This window comes from Podarcis bocagei (assembly GCF_964188305.1).
Source record: "Podarcis bocagei genome assembly, chromosome: 3".
In the NCBI taxonomy this organism is placed as follows: Eukaryota; Metazoa; Chordata; class Lepidosauria; order Squamata; family Lacertidae; genus Podarcis; species Podarcis bocagei.
In genome coordinates, this window is record NC_138127.1 from 55663233 (window position 1) to 55689027 (window position 25795).

The 25795-nt window shown below is 41.7% G+C and overlaps 2 protein-coding genes across 14 annotated transcripts in view; one reads left to right on the forward strand and one right to left on the reverse strand.

The window, feature by feature from the left end:
* Nucleotides 1-23051, forward strand: part of SYTL3 (synaptotagmin like 3) — a 43282-nt gene extending 20231 nt beyond the window's left edge. For 12 of the 13 annotated variants that reach the window (XM_081187538.1, XM_081187540.1, XM_081187537.1 and 9 more), the window contains 11 exons: nucleotides 1284-1350; nucleotides 2442-2514; nucleotides 6559-6686; nucleotides 7213-7350; nucleotides 7873-8051; nucleotides 10443-10545; nucleotides 13795-13965; nucleotides 14792-14918; nucleotides 15960-16068; nucleotides 18246-18451; nucleotides 21641-23051. In XM_081187538.1, coding sequence (XP_081043664.1) covers nucleotides 1284-1350; nucleotides 2442-2514; nucleotides 6559-6686; nucleotides 7213-7350; nucleotides 7873-8051; nucleotides 10443-10545; nucleotides 13795-13965; nucleotides 14792-14918; nucleotides 15960-16068; nucleotides 18246-18451; nucleotides 21641-21771 — 1432 coding nt within the window. In that variant the 3' untranslated portion in view covers nucleotides 21772-23051. The remainder of the gene's footprint in view (nucleotides 1-1283; nucleotides 1351-2441; nucleotides 2515-6558; nucleotides 6687-7212; nucleotides 7351-7872; nucleotides 8052-10442; nucleotides 10546-13794; nucleotides 13966-14791; nucleotides 14919-15959; nucleotides 16069-18245; nucleotides 18452-21640) is intronic. The other variant, XM_081187533.1, reaches the window with a different exon arrangement.
* Nucleotides 23052-23422: 371 nt separating this feature from the next.
* Nucleotides 23423-25795, reverse strand: part of EZR (ezrin) — a 36075-nt gene continuing 33702 nt past the window's right edge. The window contains exon 14 of the mRNA XM_081187542.1: nucleotides 23423-24858. Coding sequence (XP_081043668.1) covers nucleotides 24694-24858 — 165 coding nt within the window. The 3' untranslated portion in view covers nucleotides 23423-24693. The remainder of the gene's footprint in view (nucleotides 24859-25795) is intronic.

The window sequence follows — 25795 nt, forward strand, 5'->3', positions numbered from 1 at the left end:
ACAAGGGCCATCGAGTCCAACCCCCTGCCAAGCAGGAAACACCATCAGAGCACTCCTGATATATGGTTGTCAAGCCTCTGCTTAAAGACCTCCAAAGAAGGAGACTCCACCACACTCCTTGGCAGCAAATTCCACTGTCAAACAGCTCTTACTGTCAGGAAGTTCTTCCTAATGTTTAGGTGGAATCTTCTTTCTTGTAGTTTGGATCCATTGCTCCGTGTCTGCTTCTCTGGAGCAGCAGAAAACAACCTTTCTCCCTCCTCTATATGACATCCTTTTATATATTTGAACATGGCTATCATATCACCCCTTAACCTCCTCTTCTCCAGGCTAAACATGCCCAGCTCCCTTAGCCGTTCCTCATAAGGCATCGTTTCCAGGCCTTTGACCATTTTGGTTGCCCTCCTCTGGACACGTTCCAGTTTGTCAGTGTCCTTGAACTGTGATGCCCAGAACTGGACACAGTACTCCAGGTGAGGTCTGACCAGAGCAGAATACAGTGGCACTATTACTTCCCTTGATTTAGATGCTATACTCCTATTGATGCAGCCCATAATTGCATTGGCTTTATTAGCTGCCGCGTCACACTGTTGGCTTATGTCAAGTTTGTGGTCAACCAAGACTCCTAGATCCTTTTCACATGTACTGCTCTCAAGCCAGGTGTCACCCATCTTGTATTTGTGCCTCTCATTTTTTGCCCAAGTGCAATACTTTACATTTCTCCCAGTTAAAGTTCATCTTGTTTGTTTTTGCCCAGTTCTCTAATCTGTCAAGGTCGTTTTGAAGTGTGATCCTGTCCTCTGGGGTGTTAGCCACCCCTCCCAGTTTGGTGTCATCTGCAAATTTGATCAGGATGCCCTTGAGTCCATCATCCAAGTTGTTGATAAAGATGTTGAATAAGACCGGGCCCAAGACAGAACCCTGTGGCACCCCACTAGTCACTCTTCACCAGGATGAAGAGGAACCATTGATGAGCACCCTTTGGGTTCGGTCAGTCAGCCAGTTACAAATCCACTGAGTGGTAGCATAGTCAAGACCGCATTTTACCAGCTTCTTTACAAGAATATCATGGGGCACCTTGTCGAATGCCCTGCTGAAATCAAGGTAGGCTACATCCACTGCATTCCCTTCATCTACCAGGCTTGTAATTCTGTCAAAAAACGAGATCAGGTTAGTCTGACATGACTTATTTTTAAAATGGAGTATAGCGATATAGCGAATACAGTATGTCAGAAATGAACTTACATCTTTATGGTAAAATTCTGTTCTCCTTAAATTCTCAGTAACATATCAGTGGTTCCTCCAACTCCCCCTCCATTTGCTGAATCCACAAGTGAACATAATACAGTGGTAATGTATACTTCTTTCTTTCAATTCAATGTGGCACCACATCTTTTAGCACAATTATTCCCTTTTAGCACATTTTCTTTTAATTTTTGTTTTCCTGACAGACTTGTGCCATTGAGTGCATTTTATGTTTTTCAGAGTGCAGTCCTAGCAGTAAGCGCCACTGAACTCGTTTCTTAGTTTTCTAGATAAATATGAATGTTTTTGAAATAGGGATGATTGAAGAAGGTTGACTCGGTCCTATTGTACACCAGCGGCAAGGAGCAGAAGACTGACTGAATGGCTGTTAAGGCTGCAATCCTATATTGTCTCACTTGGACGTAAACACCATTGAATTCAGTGGGACTTGCTTTGTAATGGGCACATATAGGATTGCAATACAGATTACTTTTGTTTCTTTATAAGCCACCAGGATGCGTCTTGCACCAAATTGCATACCTTTCGGCAAGTGGTAAAGATATACTTCTTTACCCTTGTTTTCCCCCTCCTGCTGTATTGTTGTTTTTGCCATTCAGGGGATTATGCCAATTTTTGTGGCCCTTTAACTTACTGATTTTAACGAAAGCCGTATATTGTTTTAAAATGTGGTATCTTATGTAATTTGCCATGGGACCATTCAGTGAAGGGCAGGCTATATGTACAAATAAGTAAATATATCAATAAATTACTGCCCCAGCAATCAGAGTAGAAGTTCAATCAGTGTCAAATAATCTCTCTGCAGGGTTTCCCATACTGAATCTTGGACCTTCTGCGTGCAAAGCAAATGATCTACCACAGAGCTGCAGCTCTTCACCTAAATATGTTCCATTTGATAAGCTACTTGCTTTTATTTGTAACATCATTACAGCATATTTGTGCTGTGGTAGATGCAAAAGGATTGAACTGACCTGTGTGTCCTTTTTGCAAACACAGACAGCTCAAGTCATGCCAAAACATTTCCCTTAATTGCTTAGCTACAGATATGATAGCTGTTTGCACACATGCACTTTTTTGGGGGGGGGGTAGGCTTCTAAGAGCATGTGACTTGAGAAGCCTTGAAAACACAACTCCTTCTTTTATCACTTTTATCTTTTTATTTTCACCCTGTATTGCAGGAACTTGACCAGACTAAAAGTTTCCACAGGTCTATGGAAAATCTGTTTCTGACATTTACATCACATATAAAAAGTAAGTGTTCTTAAGGACTTTGCTATTCTAAAGCAAGCAGTAAAATGTTTCAGCTTGAGAGGACGGGTCAGGCCATTTAATGGAAAGCAGAGGGGAGAATTCAACCTCTTCTAAGTAGAGGAGTTGGTGGTTTTTTCTCCAAGGTCCATGAAGGGAAGCAGCTCCCCATGTCAAACTTTTGAAAATAACAGGCACACTTGCTTCTGATTCCAGTACTACTTTTTAGTCTTACATTGTGATCCTCCCACATTGTGTTTGGAACATGCTGGCTAATTTTTAATTGCTTAAGGTGCAGCTTGTTTATTTATGCTCTGAAGTATTCATTCAGCACCTTAATTTTAGTGAAAATAACAGTGAGGTTTTCAAAAGTTGAAAACTGTTCCAGGGAACATTATTTGGTAACAGCATGGATGCCAGTCAATTGCTACTGTATATAGCCAGCTTCTGCTGCAAGCTGGCAAAAGCGATTTACTTGAGTTCAGTCCTCAAGAATAGATTGCACATCTGACCCAAATACTCAGTTGATTTCAACTTCACTAGTAGAGCTAGTGAAGTGGTAAGCCTGTACCTTAACTGTACGACATAATGTTGCAAGTTGGAGGCTGACATGATTGAATTCCTCTCCATAATCGGAACCCCCCACCCATGTATGCAGAAAGCTAAATACTGGAGAAATGGGTTCTTTCCTAGATTTCTTCGTTGCTATTAACATGATGGCTGCATGAAATTTCCAGATTCAAAGGAACTATAGCTTGTAATACCAGTTTCTGGGGAGCAACAACCAGAAAGAACTGTTGTTCTTAAACCCTGCATGTGAACTTACAAGAGGCATGTGGCCAGCAGGATACTACATTAGATGGGCCTGTGATTTGATCCAGCAGAGTTCTTTTGGCGGCTAATGGATTGAAGTTGAATCCTGACAAGACAGAAGTACTGTTTTTGGGGGACAGGGGGCGGGCTGGTGTGGAGGACTCCCTGGCCCTGAATAGGGTAACTGTGCCCCTGAAGGACCAGGTGCGTAGCCTGGGAGTCATTTTGGACTCACAGCTGTCCATGGAGGCGCAGGTCAATTCTGTATCCAGGGCAGCTGTCTACCAACTCCACCTGGTACGCAGGCTGAGACCCTACCTGCCCGCTGACTGTCTGGCCAGAGTGGTGCATGCTCTAGTTATCTCCCGCTTGGACTACTGCAATGCGCTCTACGTGGGGCTACCTTTGAAGGTGACTCGGAAACTACAGCTAATCCAGAATGCGGCAGCTAGACTGGTGACGGGGGGCGGCCGCCGAGACCACATAACACCGGTCTTGAAAGACCTACATTGGCTCCCAGTACGTTTCCGAGCACAATTCAAAGTGCTGGTGTTGACCTTTAAAGCCCTAAACGGCTTCGGCCCAGTATACCTGAAGGAGCGTCTCCACCCCCATCGTTCTGCCCGGACACTGAGGTCCAGCGCCGAGGGCCTTCTGGCGGTTCCCTCATTGCGAGAAGCGAAGCTACAGGGAACCAGGCAGAGGGCCTTTTCGGTGGTGGCGCCCGCCCTGTGGAATGCCCTCCCATCGGATGTCAAGGTGATGGACAACTACCTGACATTCAGAAGACATCTTAAGGCGGCCCTATTCAGGGAAGCTTTTAATGTATGATATTTTAGTGTTTTTTGGTTTCTGTGGAAGCCGCTCAGAGTGGCTGGGGAAACCCAGCCAGATGGGCGGGGTACAAATAATAAATTATTATTGTTATTATTATTATTATTATTATTATTATTATATTATTATTATTATTATGAAATGACATTTTTCTATGTATGTATGTGTACGCCCCCCCACACACTGGAGGAGCATTCAATCACGATGTGAGAACTGGGCCTTAGTTGTGCCTAGTTATTGTTAGATTGCATACCAAGGCCACCACGGTTTTGGCTTAGTTTTAACAGTTTGAAAGCACACCAGCGCAAGTAGATAAATAGGAACAGCTGTGTCAGGAAGGTAAACAGTGTTTCCGTGCACTCTGGCTTCTGTCATGGTGTCCCGTTGTGCCAGAAGCGGTTTAGTCATGCTGGCCAGATGACCTGGAAAAGCTGTCTGCAGACAAACACTGGCTCCCTTGGCCTGAAAGCGGAAATGAGTCAAATTTGACTGGACTTTACAGTTTACCTTTACCTTACATTGCCTTTTGTACCTGGAAAGCTTTGTCCCACTTCATTTTCAGAAAAAATAAATAAATAGCCTTGTGCATACTCAGGAATAGGTGTGCAGGTACTGTACAACACACACACGCTTTGCATAAACCAAGAGGACCAGCTAGAACTCGGCCAACCCTTTCTGTTGCTGCATCTCTTACATGGTAATGAAAAATTGATAATGGAGGACAAGCTGTTTTTCTTAGTGTGGGGTTTTGGAGTTTATTTTTTATTTATTGGTCAAGTAATCCAAGATAAACTTATGGGGAACCCCAGGCTCTGTGGAACACAGGTTGAAAACCACTATGCAATGTGACCAGTGCTTTTTTTCTGGGGGGACACAGGGGTACGCATACTCCTAAACATTTTGTGAATCTAGGTTTGGCCTCATTGAGGGGCAGTATTTCAATATGAGTAGGAAAATGAGAGTACCCCTAAACATTTTTTTTAGAAAAACACTGAATGTGACCCATATGTATAACTACCCTATGTGTAACTTGAAAACTTACAGTAGGTACTACTGCAGTGTAATGGCAGTTAGCATTATTCCTGTTTTCAGTACTCCAGACTTGTTGTGCATCAGAGTTGTCAGCAACAGAGAACCCCTTTCTTGGAAGGACTGTGTTCCACTGAAATGGAACTAACTTCTAGCTGTGTTGTGTTCAAAGCTGAGGTGACCTAATGTGATGTATTCCAGCCAGTTTCTTCAAATGTAAATTCCAATGCTGTCCTGTAAATTAAGATTGCATACATGCCTCTCTAAGGCTGCACACATCCTGTATCTTAGCACATTCAAAGCCCATTTTTCTTCTCAAAGAATTCTGAACACTGCAGACTCACAGAATTACAATTCCCATCAACCTTTAACAAACTCCAGCGTCCAAAATTCTTTGAGGGGGGAAATGTGCCTTGAATGTGCTTGAAAGGTATAGCGCATACACAGCCTAAGAGCATGTCTGGAACAAGATTTCCCCTCCCTGAAATTGACATTTTTATTCATTGTTATAACAAATACAGGAGCTTGCTGTAGAAAACAGATTGTTGGACATAATACACTTTCTGCTCTTACACTCATTGGTTCAGTTCTGTAATCAATTCTGCATTTTGTACTTCAGTATGTTTAAGCTCTTTTCCAGTATCACCCATGTTGGAAATGTCAACAGAGCATCAAACAATATCTGACCTTGTGTTTTTGTGGAGAAGCTCTAAGCAGAAGCTTTTATATGCTGCTCCACCAGCAGCTGCCCCTCAGCTTCAACCCACCTTATGGGCATAGACAGTGAATAATAACTAAACAGACATGTTGCATTTCCTACAGGAGATGATCAGATTTGGTTTAACTGTTTGTGTGTCTCATGGGCCATTTACTGCAAGCAATGGGTAAACAAATATTGATTGTTATAAAGGGTAATGATGGAAAGGTTTCATAAGTCAGACATGACTCAGAATTTCCTTTCTTTTGTGGACTTAAAAGCGCTCAAGGCCCTGTCTTCTGGTATCAAAATGACATGCAGTCTCTGAGATTCTTTCTGACAAGGACAGTATTACATACAATGAAATAATGTTACTCACCAATATGGGTCTAATCCTAGGGGAAATATGGGTATTGTACATTCCCAGTTTATGGCAATACTTTGATTTCTTTATTAGTATGTTTTTATCAGGTCTTGAAAAGTTGACCCTTCCTTCACACCTCAATTTTGTGTGTGCATTGTATCATAAATATCAGCCATGCTTTCAGTTATGAATCTAATGTTATCTTTTGCATAGTACAAAGTAGTGTACAAGACAATAGATGAACTTCATAAACAAAATGAGTATGTTTGATGGTTTTTTATCTTTTTAATTCTCCTTTTATTAATTCTAGAAATATCAAAGTCCCAGAATGATATGACAGCCGAGAAAGGGTTGCTAACAACAGATTATGGGCAAGCTATGGATCCAAAGAAGGAGAGGAGAAGCCTGTCTGACACTGCCATTGATATTTCATCCAGGGTATTCAGTTGGATATACATTCAGTATATTTTAAAGGACTGTTTACAAGCAAATATATACACAGGGCTTAGCTTTCTGCACTTGAAAGTAAACTCCAAATTCTGCTCCCGTAAAACAAAAGATTCTTTGAATGGAATAAAATACACATAGTTTCTCCTTTCTTGATTGTGATGATTTTCTGTTCTTAGTTCCATAAGTACATTTTTTGTATAATTGGGAATTACGTGTTTTACTTCCCCTCCCACCGATCTCCCCAAGGCTTCTGAATGTGAATCAGAAGAAATGTCTGTGTGAACTGCAAGTTGCTCTATGAACTCTAATGGAGGGGTAACCATGGTTGTAAAGGAATATCCTTGCAAATCTGTGTTCCTCCATTGAAGTGTATGGGGAAATCCTTTGAAATGGGAGAATACACTGCATGAGTGCATGTCTTGTACCTGCTGCAATTTGCTGGAGTGGGCAGCTATTTTCAGAGAACAGTTAATTGAGGAAAGTAATAAAAACTCATTAGTACATCTCTCTACAGGTAAATGATGCCCCAAGTCTTCAACGGCTTGTAAGTGGAGATCAAGGTGTCAATGGAGTTGCTGCCAAAAGGAAATCCAGTGAAGAGTTAATTCCATCCAGTGCCATAAGTGACCTATTTTCTTCAGGAAAACTAAGTGTATGTAGTGATGCTGTTTTCATCCTATGTTCACAATGGAAGGAAATATGCAAACAGTTTAAGGGAAAACTAACTCTTAACCAAAAACTCTGTGACCAGAAAATTCAGTTAAGGGGGGAAATTATAGAAAAATAATTTAAGAAAGTTATAGATATTACACACACACACACATTTCTTCTTTAACTCAGTTTTTTGTCACTGTTAGATTGTAGAAGCTTAGCAATTCACTGCTTGTAATCTAACAGTGGAAAATTCACAGAGGAATGCAGTGATATTCTATATTGGAGAACATATTGCTTATCTTTTGGGAATTCCACAAACATGAGGAATCTTATGATAAAGATGGCAGATGGGTGGGGTTCAAATATATTAACAATAACAATAGTAATAGTTGTTGTTATTAAAGAAATGAAGATGGTTGTAATATTTCAAGGCTCTTACAATATCATGCACCGCCGTTAAGCCTATAGAGCAAGTGATTATGTCTTTTTACATTGTATTCATTCATTTTCTTCATTACAGGGTAGTTTATTCAGCATTAACAGCACTTGCACTGAGGCTGGCAACTTTGAGCAAGCTGATGTCAGTGGTGAGATAGAAGTTGCCATCAGATATCTCTTCAAATCTGGCATTTTAGAGGTATATATCAGAGCCTGCAAGAACTTGGCTTATGGAGAGGAGAAAAAGAAAAAATGCAATCCGTAAGTTTGTCTAGGCTTATCTTTCCAAAGCCTATGGCATGAAATTCTGATACAAGTAAAATTGGGGCTTGAAGCTTTGACTCCTGTAAATATCCCTCCCTCCTTCTTTAGCGTGGTTTTCAGTTTTCATATAAATGACTACCAAAAAGAGGAGGTGGAATGACTGATAATTAAAGACTGTATGAAGGACAAGAGGCAAAGTGGGTCATGTTTCAACCAATAATATTTATGTTGGATGTTCAAACTTAAAAATTGCATTGGACAATGGAACCAGTCTGAGGAAATTGTTTGGTATAGACTTTTGTTGCTGTGTTGTGGCCATCTGTAAATTAAAAGAAAATAGGTAGATTATTTATATAGTTTACATAAAAGGGACCCCATCTCACTTTTTTGGCCGAGGGAGCCGTCTTACAGCTTCCGGGTCATTTGGCCAGCATGACTAAGCCGCTTCTGGCGAACCAGAGCAGCGCACGGAAATGCCGTTTACCTTCCTTCCGGATCTGTACCTATTTATCTACTTGCACTTTGACGTACTTTAGAACTGCTAGGTTGGCAGGAGCAGGGACGGAGCAACGGGAGCTCACCCCGTCACAGGGATTCGAGCTGCTGACCTTCTGATCTGCAAGCCCTAGGTTTAGACCACAGTGCCACCCGCGTCCCTCATAGTTTACATACATACATACATACATCAAGCAAAAGGGAAAAACAACTATTTCCCCTGCTGTTCAGAAACCAGAGAGGTTATAGATCAATGCAGATATTTTAGTCACTTCTAGGTATGCTTGGATGTAGCTGCAGAAGTTTATTTCACTGCAAACTCTTACTGACCATCAGGGGGCTATAGGCTGTTGTGATGATTTTAAGAAGTGAAACTGTAGCAATTACTTCCAGGAAAATGGATTTTTATCAGGTAGAGTCTAGCCTGGACTAGTATCTTTGTGAGGATTGTTTAAGCCCAGAGAGCTTGAAAGCCCAGCCACAGACATTTTTACTTGGGCATAAGTTCCACTGAGTTCCATATAGTTTACTCCGGAGTAAGTGCTTTAGATTCTGACTTTAATTGCAGGGCTGTAGTCATGTTGAACCTCAAGAGCTCTTTCTACTCTTTGACTATGCTGAAGCTAGGATTAAAGCAGGATGTTTCGCTTTTTAAGAAGCATGTGTGTAATGAGCAGCACTTGAGCTTCATGTTAAGTCATCCTTTGAGCAGAATGGGAAAAGCATTCTGGAATTTCAAAACTGTCCTAACACTTTCCCAGGGTTTGGTGCTGAATCTGTTGCATTGCCAGGTGATCAAACTGGAGCCCTTCCAAATGGACTTGGTCTTCATACATACCTACAGGCCATCAAGATGATCATAATGCAAGTGTGGATGGCCCTGAATAGGAGAAACAGAAACAAAAGGAAGTTAAATAAAATAACAACAGATTCAGAAATTGACTTTGCATTGCTGAGGGGGAAATCTTTTTTTAAAAAAACAAATCTGTAAGGGAGGGGGCAGGCTTAATAAAAGGTTTGTATGATAGTGCCGGGTTGAGTAATAGTGGGGAGTTCTGCACCTGCACACTTAAAAAAAAAAGAAACTCAGAGCTCCTCCAGATCAGTGGTTTCTGGTGTGTGAATATATTCTGCAACATGGCACTGATGCAAGAAGATGTGCATTAGTGGTGACTTTATACTGGACTTTCCACACTTCATTCTGCTTTATTAGTTAGAATCATAGAATTGTAGAGTTGGAAGGGACCACAAAGGTCATCTAGTTCAACCCTTTACAATGCAGGAATCTTTTGCCCAATGTTGGGGTTGAACACACAACCCTGAGATTAAGAGTCTCCTGCTGTACTGACTGAGTGTGATCCTGGGTGTGCATTAGCCCTCTTACACTGTAGCTCAATGAAAGCAGGACAAAATAACAACAACTTTGGGTTATTTTGTGGTATGAAAAGTTACAGGATTTCAGCAGGAAATCATGGGGTGTACAAGACTGGAAATGGAGCAGTATGTCTGCCCCAAAACGTTTGGCAGCATAAGCAGTATTAAAAGTAGGTTTGCATATAACTGCTCCAATAGTATTATAGGCACAAATTATCATGGATGCACAAGAATTCCCTCAGTGGTAGCTGGGGGTAGTCTTCTATTCTTCCTCAGGTGCAAAAGACCATATTTTGAAGGCTCAGAAAATGTAATATTTATGGAACAGCTAGCTTGAGGGAATATATATTGATGTGTGCAGCTAACAATAAACTGATAATGAAGAAAGTCCTAGAATGCTGCAAGGAAAACATATATCAGTAAATGCTACAGAGATTAAGTAGTAGGAAGCACGTGGTTTCATTTCCTCTCCCTCTCTTTCTTTGGCTCTTAACTGCTGTTTCCATCTCTGATTGCAAGGTACATCAAGACTCGCTTGCTGCCTGATAAATCTTCTCAGAGTAAACGGAAGACCTCTGTGAAAAAGAACACATTGGATCCAACCTTCCAAGAAACATTAAAGGTACACTAAGCAACATTTATAATCCAGATTTCTACGTTCCCCACTCTCACCCTTGCTCTTGTGCACAGCTAAACTCCTGCTTTTAGTGGATCTAGAAGCAGAGTTTCCTGCGAAGGAGAGATCAATGGTGCTTAACTAAAAGATGAAACCACATATAAAATTGATAGCATTCACCCAGTTAAAGCATTTAAACAGTTCAGCAGTAGGTTAAAATAAACATTTGGCCCACAGTACTCACCTGAATGCCTTTGTGAAGAGATTGTGAATCATATCTCCAAAAGAAATTCCATTACTGAGGCATTGCCATGGAGAAGATCCTATCCTATAGCTCTATACATGGGGCTGTGCCCATCAATGGGGCCATGAGAAGGGCCTTCCCTATATCTGGCCAAATAGGCAGATATAGGAGGAGGCTATCCTTTAAGTGTTTGGGACCTAAATCACTATATGCTATCGTTAGTAACTTGAATTGAATCCAGTAGTGAATAGGCAACCTGCACAACTTCTGAAGGACAGGTGTAATATGATTTTGGCTGTTCATACCACAGAGTAGCCTAGTGGCAGCATTCTGCACTAGCTGCAGCTTCTGGACCATCTTCAGAGATTGCACCATGTAAAACACATTGTTGTTGTTTAGTCGTTTAGTCGTGTCCGACTCTTCGTGACCCCATGGACCAGAGCACGCTAGGCACTTCTGTCTTCCACTGCCTCCCGCAGTTTGGTCAGACTCATGTTTGTAGCTTTGAGAGCACTGTCCAACTATCTTGTCCTCTGTCGTCCCCTTCTCCTTGTGCCCTCAATCTTTCCCAACATCAGGGTCTTTTCCAGGGAGTCTTCTCTTCTCATGAGGTGACCAAAGTATTGGAGCCTCAGCTTCACGATCTGTCCTTCCAGTGAGCACTCAGGGCTAATTTCCTTCAGAATGGATGTGTTTGATCTTCTTGCAGTCCATGGGGCTCTCAAGAGTCTCCTCCAGTACCATAATTCAAAAGCATCAATTCTGTGGCGATCAGCCTTCTTTATGGTCCAGCTCTCACTTCCATACATCACTACTGGGAAAACCATGGCTTTAACTATACAGACCTTTGTTGGCAAGGTGATGTCTCTGCTTTTTAAGATGCTGTCTAGGTTTGCCATCGCCTTTCTCCCAAGGAGCAGGCGTCTTTTAATTTCGTGACTGCTGTCACCATCTGCAGTGATCATGGAGCCCAAGAAAGTAAAATCTCTCACTGCCTCCATTTCTTCCCCTTCTATTTGCCAGGAGGTGATGGGACCAGTGGCCATGATCTTCGTTTTTTTGATGTTGAGCTTCAGACCATATTTTGCGCTTTCCTCTTTCACCCTCATTAAAAGTTAAATAAGCAGGGAGACAATATACAGCCTTGCCGTACTCCTTTCCCAATTTTGAACCAATCAGTTGTTCCATATCCAGTTCTAACTGTAGCTTCTTGTCCCACATAGAGATTTCTCAGGAGACAAATGAGGTGATCAGGCACTCCCATTTCTTTAAGAACTTGCCATAGTTTTCTGTGGTTGACACAGTCAAAGGCTTTTGCATAGTCAATGAAGCAGAAGTAGATGTCTTACTGGAACTCTCTAGCTTTCTCCATAATCCAGCGCATGTTTGCAATTTGGTCTCTGCTTCCTCTGCCTCTTCTAAATCCAGCTTGCACTTCTGGGAGTTCTCGGTCCACATACTGCTTGAGCCTTCCTTGTAGAATTTTAAGCATAACCTTGCTAGCGTGTGAAATGAGTGCAATTGTGCGGTAGTTGGAGCATTCTTTGGCACTGCCCTTCTTTGGGATTGGGATGTAGACTGATCTTCTCCAATCCTCTGGCCACTGCTGAGTTTTCCAAACTTGCTGGCATATTGAGTGTAGCACCTTAACAGTATCATCTTTTAAAATTTTAAATAGTTCAGCTGGAATACCATCACTTCCACTGGCCTTGTTATTAGCAGTGCTTTCTAAGGTAAGGCCCATTTGACTTCACTCTCCAGGATGTCTGGCTCAAGGTCAGCAACCACACTACCTGGGGTGTAGAAGTCATCCATTTCTTTCTGGTATAATTCTACTGTGTATTCTTGCCACCTCTTCTTGATGTCTTCTGCTTCTGTTAGGTCCTTACCACTTTTGTCCTTTAAAACACATTGCAGAAAGTAAAACACATTGCAGAAGTCTAACCTAGCAGTCACTAGAACATGGGCCATTGTGTGGCTAAGCTATCTTGACCCAGGAAGGGGCACTGCTGGTGAATTGGCCAAAGTTGGCAATAGGCACTACTAGCCATGGAAGCGACTTGGGTCTCAAGTGACAAAGCTGGATTAAGAAGTACCCCCAAGTTATGGACCTGCTTCTCCTTAAGGAGTTTAACCACATCCTGACAGGTTTATTCCCCAATTTCCCACCAAGAGTGCCTCCATCTTGTTTGGATTCATCTTCAGTTTATTGGCCTTCATCCAGCTCATTAGTACCTCCAGCACTTGCACAGATTCACTGCATAACTTGGATTGATTGAGCTTGGGTATCATCAGTATACTGATATATTTCCAGTATATCAGAATCAGCCTGGCCTTTAAATAGCTCTATTAAAATAGCTGCCTGTCTTCTGAATTATGATGTGGCCAAAGCTATATAGACTGCACTTGAAAAAATCCTAACCAAAATAAGGTTGTGTATTGTTCAAAGGACAACTATTTGCTTTTAAGAGCCTGAGCAAATGTCTCTTCTTTCAAAGGTTAAAGGAAGTGAATCATGATTTGGATGGAATATTTATGAAGTTGAAAGGAATTAAAATCTATTGTGCCAGCTTCCTCTTTTCACAATGAATGTCTCAAACATTGCTGTTTGGACTTGCTAACATTAAAAAAATATCCAACTGTTACATTAAAAGGCATTATGAAAAGTCAGTACCACTAGCTGCTGCCGTGATGCATCAGTGCAGTGTTTCAGGATACTCATCCTTATATCATAGAGGGAGGGAATTGTATTTGATTTCTGAACTTTCAGAAGATATTTGCATGCTTTGATGCTGATTAAGTACATGGGCAGATTTCTTTTAAAACATTAACTGACTCACCAGGTGAGTAGACCACAATGGGTTGATTATACTGGAGCACAGCACTCATTTATCTTTAATAGCTGTATAGAAGAGGGAATTCCTTTGTAATTCTGGCAGATTTTAATGCTGTAACTTAATAAAAATATGTTAGTCTTATGCATTTCACTGTGGTACTTCTGATGCTTACAGTACAAGATTGAATACTCACAGCTGGAAACTCGACAACTGCAAATATCTGTATGGCATGCTGGAACTTTCAGACACCAAGTATTCCTTGGAGAAGTGGTGATCCCATTTGAATCTTGGGATTTTGAAGACAGTTCAACTCAGTCATTCAACTGGTATCAACTCAAAGCAAAGGTGACTCCAGCTTTGTATTAGAGCTACATATTTTCCAGCAAATGCACACACACACACACACACAGAGAGAGAGAGAGAGAGAGAGAGAGAGAGAGAGAGAGAGAGAGAAGTATGTCTGTATATGACTATACAGTGTATGCTTTTAATTCCCAACATTCTGATGCAAACTTACTTTGTCCACTATAATGAGATGGATAGTGTCATCAAAGGAATTGATTAAGTCTTTAGACATTCACCATGATAGCTGAGTCACCTTGAGTCACCTCCTAACCTGTCACTATATTTTTAACAAAAAGAAAATTTTGGATCCATGGTCTTGCCCTAGATGAAAGTTTAGCTGCTTATTCAGTTTTATAGTATGGGTCATTGAAATATGAGATCAGTTATTCCTGTTAGTGTCTAATAACTGTGATTAATGCAGGTAGACTTTCAGGCTTGACCTGTTTTATCATTTGAGAATAATGTCACAACTGATTATATGAATTACCATATTTTTCGCTCTATAAGACGCACCAGACCACAAGATGCACCTATTTTTTGGAGGAGGAAAACAAGAAAAAAAATATTATGAATCTCAGAAGCCAGAACAGCAAGAGGTATCGCTGTGCGGTGAAAGCAGCAATTCCTCTTGCCGTTCTGGCTTCTGGGATAGCTGCACAGCCTGCATTCACTCCATAAGAGGCACACACATTTCCCATTACTTTTTAGGAGGGAAAAAGTGAGTCTTATAGAGCAAAAAATACGGTAATTATGAGAAGAGAGGAAAGGCACAGGGCAATCACAAGCTGTCAACTATGTTTGTATTCTCCTCTCAACTTCTGTATAGCCCGAAAAGCCTGGAGATAATGTACTCCAGTACAGTGGAGAACTTCTGGTGCGTGCAAAGCTGGTTTCATCTTCCCTACGTAACAAGTTCCAATATGGTGAGCATGGGAAAGAAAATACAAAGCACCGTATGTATTAACTTTGCTATTAAAACTCTATATCAGTTTATGTAAAGTCCTCAAAAATAACATTCACTTTTTTAGGGATTACCAACCTTTTTGGGCCAGTGGACACATTTGGAATTTTAAGGGAAGTTTGTGGGCACCGGTCACAAAATGGCTGCTGTGGGGTGTGTGGCAAAACACAAAATGACTGTCATGGGGCACAGCAACAACACATATACTCAGCCCTTTGTCCCTGTGTCTTAGGTTTTTATCACACATGGGATTTAGACTGCCAAATAGCTCTTCCATAGCATTCACCATTTGTGATGTGGCTTCTAGCAGTGTTGGTAATTCTATGGATTATGATGGAAGTCATTAGTCTTAATTCATCTCTGGCACAGGACTTGCCCTACTATCAGACAGAATAAGGCAACTGTCTAAAGTGGGTGATTCTGAATGCTGTGTGTGGGTGCAGACACCCACTTTTTTTATTTGTTGCCCCTGCACTAAACTATTTAGGGAACAATCCAAACCCTTGACTAGCAGTAGTAGGTCTCAATGGAGTAGCCTAGCCACCACTGTTTCACTGCTGGCACCGGAAGGTGGGTGGGGTCAGGAAAAATACTATGCCAGCTCCCGGCTGGTACAGCAAAGAGACCCAGATCAGGACTGTTCCTGACAGCAGCAGGGCCTGCTCAAGATCCAGCACATCCTGTGCCTGCCCAGCCCCTCCCTTTCTCTGCATACTCCTGCAGCACTCTGTTTCTGGAATCTCCACTGTCTGCCATTTGGGAGGGCACATTGGAGTGTTCCTCACCAACAAAACTCTCCTGCCAGTGGTGGGGCTATATGAAAGGATACTTCCACTCCAAACCTCCCTCTAGCATGGCAGATTGGGGGTTTGGAGAGATGTGTTAGTCTGTAAGACGTTGTAGCATTTTGGTCTTCTTTTCATAATCTCCTTGCTCACAGTATGTGACATAGATCATAATGGCAGCTGATAGCACCTAGACATTTTACCCTAAACACTGTGATAACTCTCTTCTGGTTTCTGCCCTCTTTCAGGGATGGAAGTCAGAGCACATCCTGAGTACCAGCTTCAACTTCTAATTCTTGGAGCCCACAACTTGCCTATGCTAAGACCTGATGGCCTATTGAACGTATTTGTTAAAGGGTATGGTTTGCAATGTTGTTTAAAATGTAATTGTTTTATTATTTATGATGCATCAAACTTTTTGAAAGTTAGTTTAAAGCTGTTTAACTATAGCTGGATTGTACACATTATCATCTGCATAGCAAAATATTTCAGGGCATCACAGTGTGAGCCCAAGATTGGTCCAATTCTGTGACTTGGGTTTAAGATGCAAAAAGATGTAGTGACCATGGTGGTTAGCTTGTAGTTGACTTAGAAACATGACAGAGTTGGAGGAAGTAAAAATATGTCCAAGATAAGTATGTTATATCAATTGGCAGCATCGCCTTCTTGCCAAAAAGGCATTGAAGATAAAGGTGTAATCAAGGCTGAAATCTTCAGTTGGCTAGTAACTGTAAGTGATGCAAAATGTAGCTGCCTTCTTCCTGCAAAGAGAGTTGCCAGGAGCATGCAACTTCATTCTTCCAGAGGCTGGATTCCTTTCTAGTCACAGGCATGTCAGGTCCTGATTTTGGCCAAAAGGCTGGCAGACATGCATTTCTAAGAAACGCCGGCCTTGCCTGTATGGGAGAATATAAAGAGGGGACTCCTTTCACAGCCTTGGTATTCCCTTCCTCCCAGACTTAGTTTAGCCAATTTAAACATGTGTAACAGAATCCTGACTCTTTCTTTGAAAAAAAGAAAGAAAAACATTTGGGCATAGCCAATGATGCAGTAGAATGAGGAGGTGCTTACCTCTTTTCTTGCCTGCTGCTTTTCACTGCACAATCCCCCTGAATGTCATGACAAAGTTAAAGGCAAAGAGCTTTTGCCAAGAGATGGGGGATGTACTGTGGAACAGGAATGGTACCTGTCCATGCAGGTCCCTTGTGTGCTACCCCTGGGGAAATGGTTAGAAGCAGTAATATTGGCCAGTAAGAATTGTAGTGATTAGAAGCCCCAAAATGGCACAGCCTCGTAACTGCCAAAGTCAAGAAGACAAATCTCTCTCTCTCTCTCTCTCTCTCTCTCTCTCTCTCTCTCTCTCTGTGTGTGTGTGTGTGTGTGTGTATGGATGAGGGACAAGACCTTAGTTCAGGAGTGGGGAACTGGATCCAGCCAGGGACCAGATGCTTAATCTGGCCCCTCCCTGTGGGCCTGCATTAATTGACAAAAGGCCCTGCCCACCTGTCAAAGTTCAAAGGGGCTCCCTGTACTGGTAGTTGGTACAGTTAGTACAGCCTGATGAGCTGGGATCAACTGATCAGTTGACTGATGTTGTCAGTAAACCCTACATGCAAAGGAGCAGTCAAGAGCTCACGTTAAGCTCATGGTTGTTCTTTATTGGCCATGCCCTTATCTGCCCACCCAATGTCATTTATGACGTCATGTGCAAGGTTTGGTGGGCAAGGTTTGGTGAAAAGCTGCAAAACTGCCTCTCTGGCCAAATTGTGATCTGTGCCAGGTTTAATTATGCCCATGCACTTAAGGTTCCTTAAAGGTAAAGGGACCCCTGACCATTAGGTCCAGTCGTGGCTGACTCTGGGGTTGCGGCGCTCATCTTGCTTTATTGGCCGAGGGAGCCGGCATACAGCTTCTGGGTGATGTGGCCAGCATGACTAAGCCGCTTCTGGCGAACCAGAGCAGCGCATGGAAATGCCATTTACCTTCCCGTCGGAGCGGTACCTATTTATCTACTTGCACTTTGACGTGCTTTCAAACTGTAGGTTGGCAGGAGGAAGGTTCCTTACCCCTGCTTTATTTAAAGTCTCCTATAGTAAAAACAGAAAGACCAACAGAATTGAAGGATTGTAAGGTATTTTATAAAACTTTCCTGAAGTAATTCAAGAAGAGTAGCTACGTTAGTTAGTCAGTGGCAAGAAAAAAATGGCATTGTATTTTGGTACCTTAACAATTCATGAATTGTAGTATGAACCTTTGTAGGCTAGCGCCTGCTTCATTTGATGCCTGCATTAATTGTATCTCAAGCCTCGATAAATGTCAGACTTCAAGGTGCCATGAGATACTGGTTTGTTCTGCAAAGTAGGGGCAGAGTTCAGTCAAAGTTGAGCACTTTAAAGTCCCTGTTGCTTTCAAATGGGGCATGCTCAACTTCCTCCCTGAAATCAAGGAGACTGAAAATGCATAACCTTAGCTGGATTGTGCCTTTTCCCTGTCATGAATCTCACTGAATGGTTTCTAACTTTCTCTTTGGGAAGCTGCCTTTGCATCCTGGGGCAACGTGACTTAAAACAAAGGACTCCTGTGCTGAAGAAACAAGCCCAGCCACAATGGAACCACTTGTTTGTCTTTAATGGGGTTACCGCATCTCAGCTGCAGCAATCTTGTCTGGACTTAACTGTCTGGGATCAAGCATCGTTCGGTTTACGTGATCAGTTCTTGGGCGGTGCAAGACTCGGAAAACGTAAGTGGAAAAAATGAGACTTTTGTGCTGCTAGATATCACAATCACCCCACATAGCACAGTGTTGCATTAGGGATAATGTAAAGGAGGTGGAGATGGAAGACCTAGGAGTTCTATAGATCAAATCTCACCTTGGCTATGAATTCACTGGGTTCTCGGGTTCTCCCCCATCTCTAATGTAATGGTATAATATCATCAGTCTACACAGTGCACAACTCTTGTAAGGTTTACTAAAATGATGGCTATGAAACACTTTAGGAAAACAGCACAACTCATATTAAATAATTTTTTTAAGGCTTGAAATGACTGTCCTGGGTTGGGCTGAGGAACCTGTAGCCCTCTAAAAGTTGCTGGAGTATACTATTGAGAGTTCAAGAGTCCTGCAACATCTGGAAGACCCCAGGTTCCTCACCCCAGCTCAACACGTGTGTTGAATTAAGTAATTCAACTTAAGTATTGTGTTTATGCAGAGCTTCAAGTCTGTTCAGAGCATATCACATATATTATCTTCCTGTAATTTGTACAGCACCCGTGTAAAGAGAGGGCACTTTTATTTTCATTTTGAGGAGTGGGGGTCTGAGGTTGGTCTCGGTGAATTTATGACATTCAAACCAGGGCTGACTTGATTCGTAGCTCAGTTTGCGAACTACCCTGCCCATACATACATGAAAAGGAAGCGGGCCCAGAGATCCACAGCCCCATTTCATTCATTTAAATACCTACTCAGAGTAGTCCCATTGCCATAGCTGCATTGAGGAGATACCATATAAGCTGGAGCATTCATGCAGATGCTCAGTCCTTTGGAAGCCTCACTTAAATAATAACTCCCTCAAAAAGTGGTGAAGTTAAAAATTGCATCTGATGGGCTTCAGGAGTCCACACACTAATGTGAATGTTCTGGTTTATTATATGATATTTTCTCCTTGCAGCAGGACCATTTTGTGTGATGAATTTTTAAACATAGGAAATAGGGCATGTATGTCCACCATACTACCTTAAAAGGAAGCTTTGGAGAACACACTGATAGCCACCCTATTGGTCCCTGGCACAGCCAATCAACACAAGCATTGGAACTTTGCCTCCTGGCCCAGTTAGAACATACAGTATACTAGGAGGATGTCACAGGGGAACGCCAACCTCCCCCATAGTTCACTATGGAAGTACTTCACATGTTGAGAACCACTGACCTAGTTGCTGCTTGCTGAATTAATCCACTGTATTCTCTGTTTTTCCTTGTTTTGGCTCTCCTCAGTTTGTCATAAAAGCCTTCTCTTTGGCAAACAATCAAAGGGACAAAGCAATGCTGACACGTCATTAGCAACACTAATTGGAATTGCTCGCAGCAGGCGTTGTATCCTGCTAAGCTTTCCCTGTGGCAAGCCATTATTTTTCTCAGTGTCAAAGACCCATCTAATTAAAAGCTGGACAGACACACAAAAAATATAGCAGGACCAGCAAACTACTCCAAAACCCAGTTCAACTGCAAAAGATCATTTCGTAAACTGCATAGAATCTGATAGTTTATTTAAAAATGTATACATCTCTTGTAAATGAGTGAGAACTACTGCATTTGTTATAAAGGTATTGTTACACGCCACCCCAATTGCCAAGCAGTGTGAGATTCCAGGGGTTCCAGGCATGCTTACACAAGGTTCATGTTTCGGGAATGAGGCACAGCAAAGACTGTGGTGCCTTTATGTTATATGGTTTATTTACACATATATACAACCTGACCTTATGATGGAGGGGTTCCCAGCATTATACTTCAAGAGGCTCTTGCTTCCTCCATAGGTGCAGCTTAGGAGTCTGACATCAGCCATGGCTCTCTGCCTGCCTGCAGCTTTTCTTCAGCTTCTGCCCACATAACTTCCCAGAGACATCACTTTTAACTCTTGCTACCGCAAGCCCTCTTTATCTGTTGATCCATTTGCCATTTAACACAAAGTTCATTTGATCCATTGGCTTTTGTAATGACTCATCCCCCCCCCCACCCCAAGATGATTTTCTGGACAAGGGAAATTTAGCCTATCTTAATTAGTTCTCATCACTTGTTAATTCCAGGGGATTAGCATTTTCCAGCACACAATTTAATACACACAGGTCTGTCTTAACACTTCAAGCATTGATTAATTTCTAACGTTTGCTTGAACTGGAGATTATAGTGGTGTAGCACCCACAAACTCATAACAATAGAAAGTGCAAGAGGAATCTTTCAATAGATTATACTCAATGATGATCCACATACTTAATTGGCCAATTGTACTCTAATTCTGGAGCCCCCAACATAGTGCCTGTGGGCATCATGGCATCCCCAGACCCCCTGCCATTTCTTTTGAAAACATTTTTGGAGCTCCTTTCCAGCTTTTAAATCTTGCTGGAAAGAGAAGTGCAGGCCTCCAGCTGCCCTACGCTCTTCCTTTCCACACCCCAGATTGCATGTTGTTTAATTGGAGGGGGGGGGGAGAGGTCCCTGGTATTTTGGCTGCTTTTTATTGTTTAACTTGCTTTTTGTTTGCCCGTTTCTTCTGCTTATTTGGAGTGTGCATGAATATTTTGGTTCACTGAGTATCACCAGTTTTTTCTCCGGCAAAATGGTATTTTGTGGTGCCAGGGATTCCCATTATTTTGGTCCTGGAATTTTAAAAGATTGAGGACCCTTGCTCTGGGTGTGTTGTTTCCACTGTGTACTTGCACCATGCAAAAGAGACCCATTGACCAGATAAATGCATGAAGCAGCCTGAATCTCAGTACTCAAAACTTTGTAGGAAAAAAATTCAGAGAGCTGGTTCCAAATGTACTGTCTTCAAAGGACATGGTTTCAGGAAAGGGCTTTGTAGAATGTAAACATGTTTAAAGCACAAAGTTTTATTTGTCACATATAAATAGATGTGACATCTCTGCAAAGGGAGTTGGAAGAGTAGACTGAACTTTTTGCTCTGCTTCCAAAATTTGCATGTAAGATAAACAAAGAAACTGCTGGGTCTGACTCTCACACCCCAGATATGCTCTGTTTTGCAAACATAATGGTATCTATTGAAACTCAAGATGTGAGGAGCCTTTGCCTAATTCTTGATTGTAATTCATGTACTGCATTCTATCAGGACATGAGGTGTTAGGTTTTCTTAACAAAACGAGAGCTATTAAATGGACAAAGTCAAGATGAATCACTTTCCCTTTCTTGTGTTTCCAGAAACATCAACCGGTACAGTGGATGCAACCTCCCAAGCATGTCTTCAGTGGGAAAAGATGCTCAGTAGCCCAGACACATGGACAGACATAGCACTTTCACTGTATCCTAATGCTACTGCCTTTAAATTCTGAATGTCTCTTCCTTAACAACATATGGAAAGCTATGTGTAGCATTGGTCATTGCCTGCTCAGACAAGTATGGTATGCCAGTTATTTTAACCCCAAGAAATGTAAACAATGAATGAAAAGAACAAGAAGGGACCAGCTTTCTTGATCTCTGTGTATGTCAGGAGCTTCACAGCAAGTCAGACTGTGCATGTGTGAAAGACCCTCAGATCCACAAATGTTAACTGCAAATTTAGAGTTCACCTATTTCTCTGGGAAACCAGTTGGTTATCTTAGCCAGAGCAGCAGGCATGATTTCCTGGCACAATTCAAGCAATAGCAAGGTTAGACTGGGAATTTAATGCTGCTGTTGATGAACTATTTCATGGTTGCATGAAATAGTTTTTGCAAACTCTAAAGGCTAGGACTAAGCAATGCAAGAATGTTTGCTGTAACACCCTTGTTCATTTTCACTGCTGCCTGCTTCTCTCTCTCATAATCAGCCCAAACCTTTTTCTTTCTCCATATTTCTATTCTACTTTGACAGTCTTAACTTTGTTCTCCTAAATCAATCTGGCTATGCCTGTAAATTCAGCAGCACTATGCACCAATTACTTGAGATGACGCCTATAACTGCAGCCAAAATATGTCAGCATCTGGACAACCTATTCTTTCTGCTTGTCAGCATCAAAGAACAGAACACCTCCAATGAAAGTTTGAGATAAATCTTTGATTGGTATCTGTAATCTACAGAAGTAAAAGAAAAACCCAATGTATGGCATTTTATTTATGCATGTAATTAGTTGGGCTAGGGGAAACAAGCACACACATGTATCCTTTTTGGAAAGTTGTTTTTGTAAACCACTTATTTCTTCTTTAACTGGAAAATACCACAGAGTGTTTTGCTTAGTTCCATAGACAGTGGTACCTTGGTTTAAGAACAGCCCTGTTTACAAACTATTCGGTTTACGAACTCTGCAAAACTGGTAGTGTCCTGGTTTGCAAACTTTACCTTGGTCCAAGAACGGTGGAAAGGCACTGGTGGCAGGAGGCCTCATTAGGGAAAGCGTGCCTCAGTTTAGGAATGGATTAAGTTCATAAACCAAGGTACCCCTGTATAGCTCCCAGTACTATTGAGCCAATTAATTTAGTATTATCTACCCTAACACGCATCTGCTCCCTAGTGTCTTAAGGAAATCTAAGGGTCTTTTAACCAGATATGCAAGGGACTTAATTTATTGTGATAAAATGGAGGGTGAGGGAAACAGGATAAGTCACAGTCATAAAATAAATTAATAATACAATCACTACAATGATTTCTGTTCTTCCTTTGTTTCATCTGTTCCAAGAGACATCCAGTGAATGTCTGCTTGCACAACAAGCATCTACAATAGAGCTTCTGATTTCTCTTCTCCCACCTCCAGTTCTCTGCAAGCGCCCCATCTGGTCCACAGAGTCTGAACCTCTGGAGCTGCTTATGGGGATATGTGGAAGACAACCCATTGCACACGTGGGCATTCACTTACACTACACTGGATCTCAACTTCCTTCTATAGAGTGACTAGATGAGCTGTTTTATTTACCAATACCATCCATTAATTTTTCAAATATCTTTGATGGCAGGAATAGAAAGTATGGGGGGGGGGGCGGGAAATCACACAGAACTTCAAACACATGCTGCCTTGCAGATTTTTTTTTATTTGTTGGTGAATTACACAAACAAATCCCACAACACTGTTATCAGGAGACAACGGTTAAAACGTCTTTGAGTACAAAGCAGCATAGGGAGTTACATGTTGAACAGAGCTAACAATGTATTGTTCACTTGACATTCTAGCAGATTTCCAAAGCCTGAGGTGGGATTGTTTCACGGGTGGAAGTTAACATGGACACAGTGGTAGAAGAAATCCATAGAAATTCTCTTTAATAGAGAAAATAAGCTGACAAAGTCCCTTCATGGTTGGAGTCTGAAACTATATCATTTTTAAAAAATTAGAAAATTTGTTAGAAAAAAAAATAGGTACAGTGAAATTGTATATACTGAATCACAGCCATGTTATCACAATTTGCTTTAAAGTAAAAAAAAAATCATCTTTACAAATGTTTTCTAGATCAAAATAGTTTCCTACACTGCCTTGGCTTCAGAGACTAGAAATTATTGTCTATTTTTTACATTATTCTTTTCATATTAAGTCTGAAAGTAGTAACAAAATATACAAAGCAAAAAACTTTTATCCTCCCTTTTCAAACTAGAATTATATCTGTCACTTGCATCTTTAACATAGGTATATATAAATACTACACTACAGCTGATTGGTTAAGCTGGAGTACCACACTTCAATAACATTGAAGGCCAACAATATCCCTGCCTATCTGTTATGTAAGAAGAACATCCAAGTGTGCCTGTAATGCATAGCTTCTGAATGATCACTGTGGGAACTTCTCCAATACAACAGTGCAATTAATAAGCTTCCTCAGACTTACTACTTGCCACCACTGTAGAAATGTCAACAGTGTAAGGGGGGGGGGGGAGAGATGGACGCCATGAAGATCTTTAAAACCCTGAATTGTCTGTGCTGCTTAAGAAACAACCTGGTGCAGCAAACTAGTAGGCTGATTCCCCAATCTGGACATACCTACCACACTATAGAAATGGGTGCAGACAAGCAGTGTAACAAGCAGCACAATAGTAACACGGAAAATAAACAATTCTGACAAGCCTTTTGGCACTAGCATAGGACCAAATTTCACCAAGTCTTGACTGAAAACCTTGTGGTGGCTATCCTTGTATGCTTAAAACTGATGTTGTATTAAGCTAAAATCAGGTAGCATCTGACAGGTGTGAGGGTTTGGGGATTATTTATTTTTTTGGTATGACTGTTCAGTGACCCTTCAGAAAGAAAGGTCAGCATTGAAAACCTGCCTTTCCCAGAGTCTTGCCTTATGCATTTACATAGCTTCAAACTCGTCAATTCTTTGCTTGGTGTTGCCTTGTCGGATCTGCCTCAGTGTCTTGTACTTGTCTCGTCCTTGCCGCATATTCTCTGTGTGAATGAGGTCGTTTTGTGTCTTCTTGTTCTCATCTCTGGCCTGGGCTAGTTCATCAGTCAGCGTCTGCAATATTTAAAACACATGAGTTACACAGACATACAAATACTTAGGGGAGTATGAGGTAGCACACAAGACCATAAACAGAACATCATTCCTCAGTCCTTCTGTTGCTTGGAAGCCAGGATATGAAAATCTTTGCCACGGTGTTTCTTGTAATAGGACAACTAGAAGTGGTACAACAAAAGGAGTGTAGAAAAATAAGAGCCTGCGGGCAATTTAGAAGATTCTGGATTTCTTCCAATCCTAGCCATGCCAGGCTTCCTTAGATAGGCAACTGAGGCCTACAATAACGACCCACAATTATTAAATGAAATAGAAGAATCCTCAGTTCCATATGAGCTTCCTGGTACATTTATTAGCGTCTGCATTTAACAGGTTCAGCATTCAGTACAAGGGCAGTGAAAGAAGCAGATACAGTGGTGCCCCGCAAGACGAATGCCTCGCAAGACGAAAAACTCGCTAGACGAAAGGGTTTTCCGTTTTTGCGTTGCTTCGCTAGACGAATTTCCCTATGGGCTTGCTTCGCAAGACGAAAACGTCTTGCGCCTTTTTTAAAAAGCCGCTTGAAGAGGCACAGTTGCGACGGACAGTGCTTCGCAAGACGAAAAACATCGCAAGACCAAAAGACTCGCGGAACGAATTATTTTCGTCTTGCGAGGCACCACTGTATAAACATCTCTCAACTCTTTAGAACAACCAACAAAGGAAGCTGCCTTCTACTGAGTGAGTCCACTCAGTCCATCTAGCTCAGTTTGTCTACACTGGCTGGCAGCAGCTCTCCAGCATTCAAGGCAGAAGTCTCTCCTAGTCCTGCATGGAGATGCCAGGGACTGAACATGGCATCTTCTGCAGGACAGCTGCATATGATAGTTTGGGCAACATGGATGCTGCTGAGCACAAACTGGGTGGGCTACTGATCCACACAATCAGTTTCATGAAG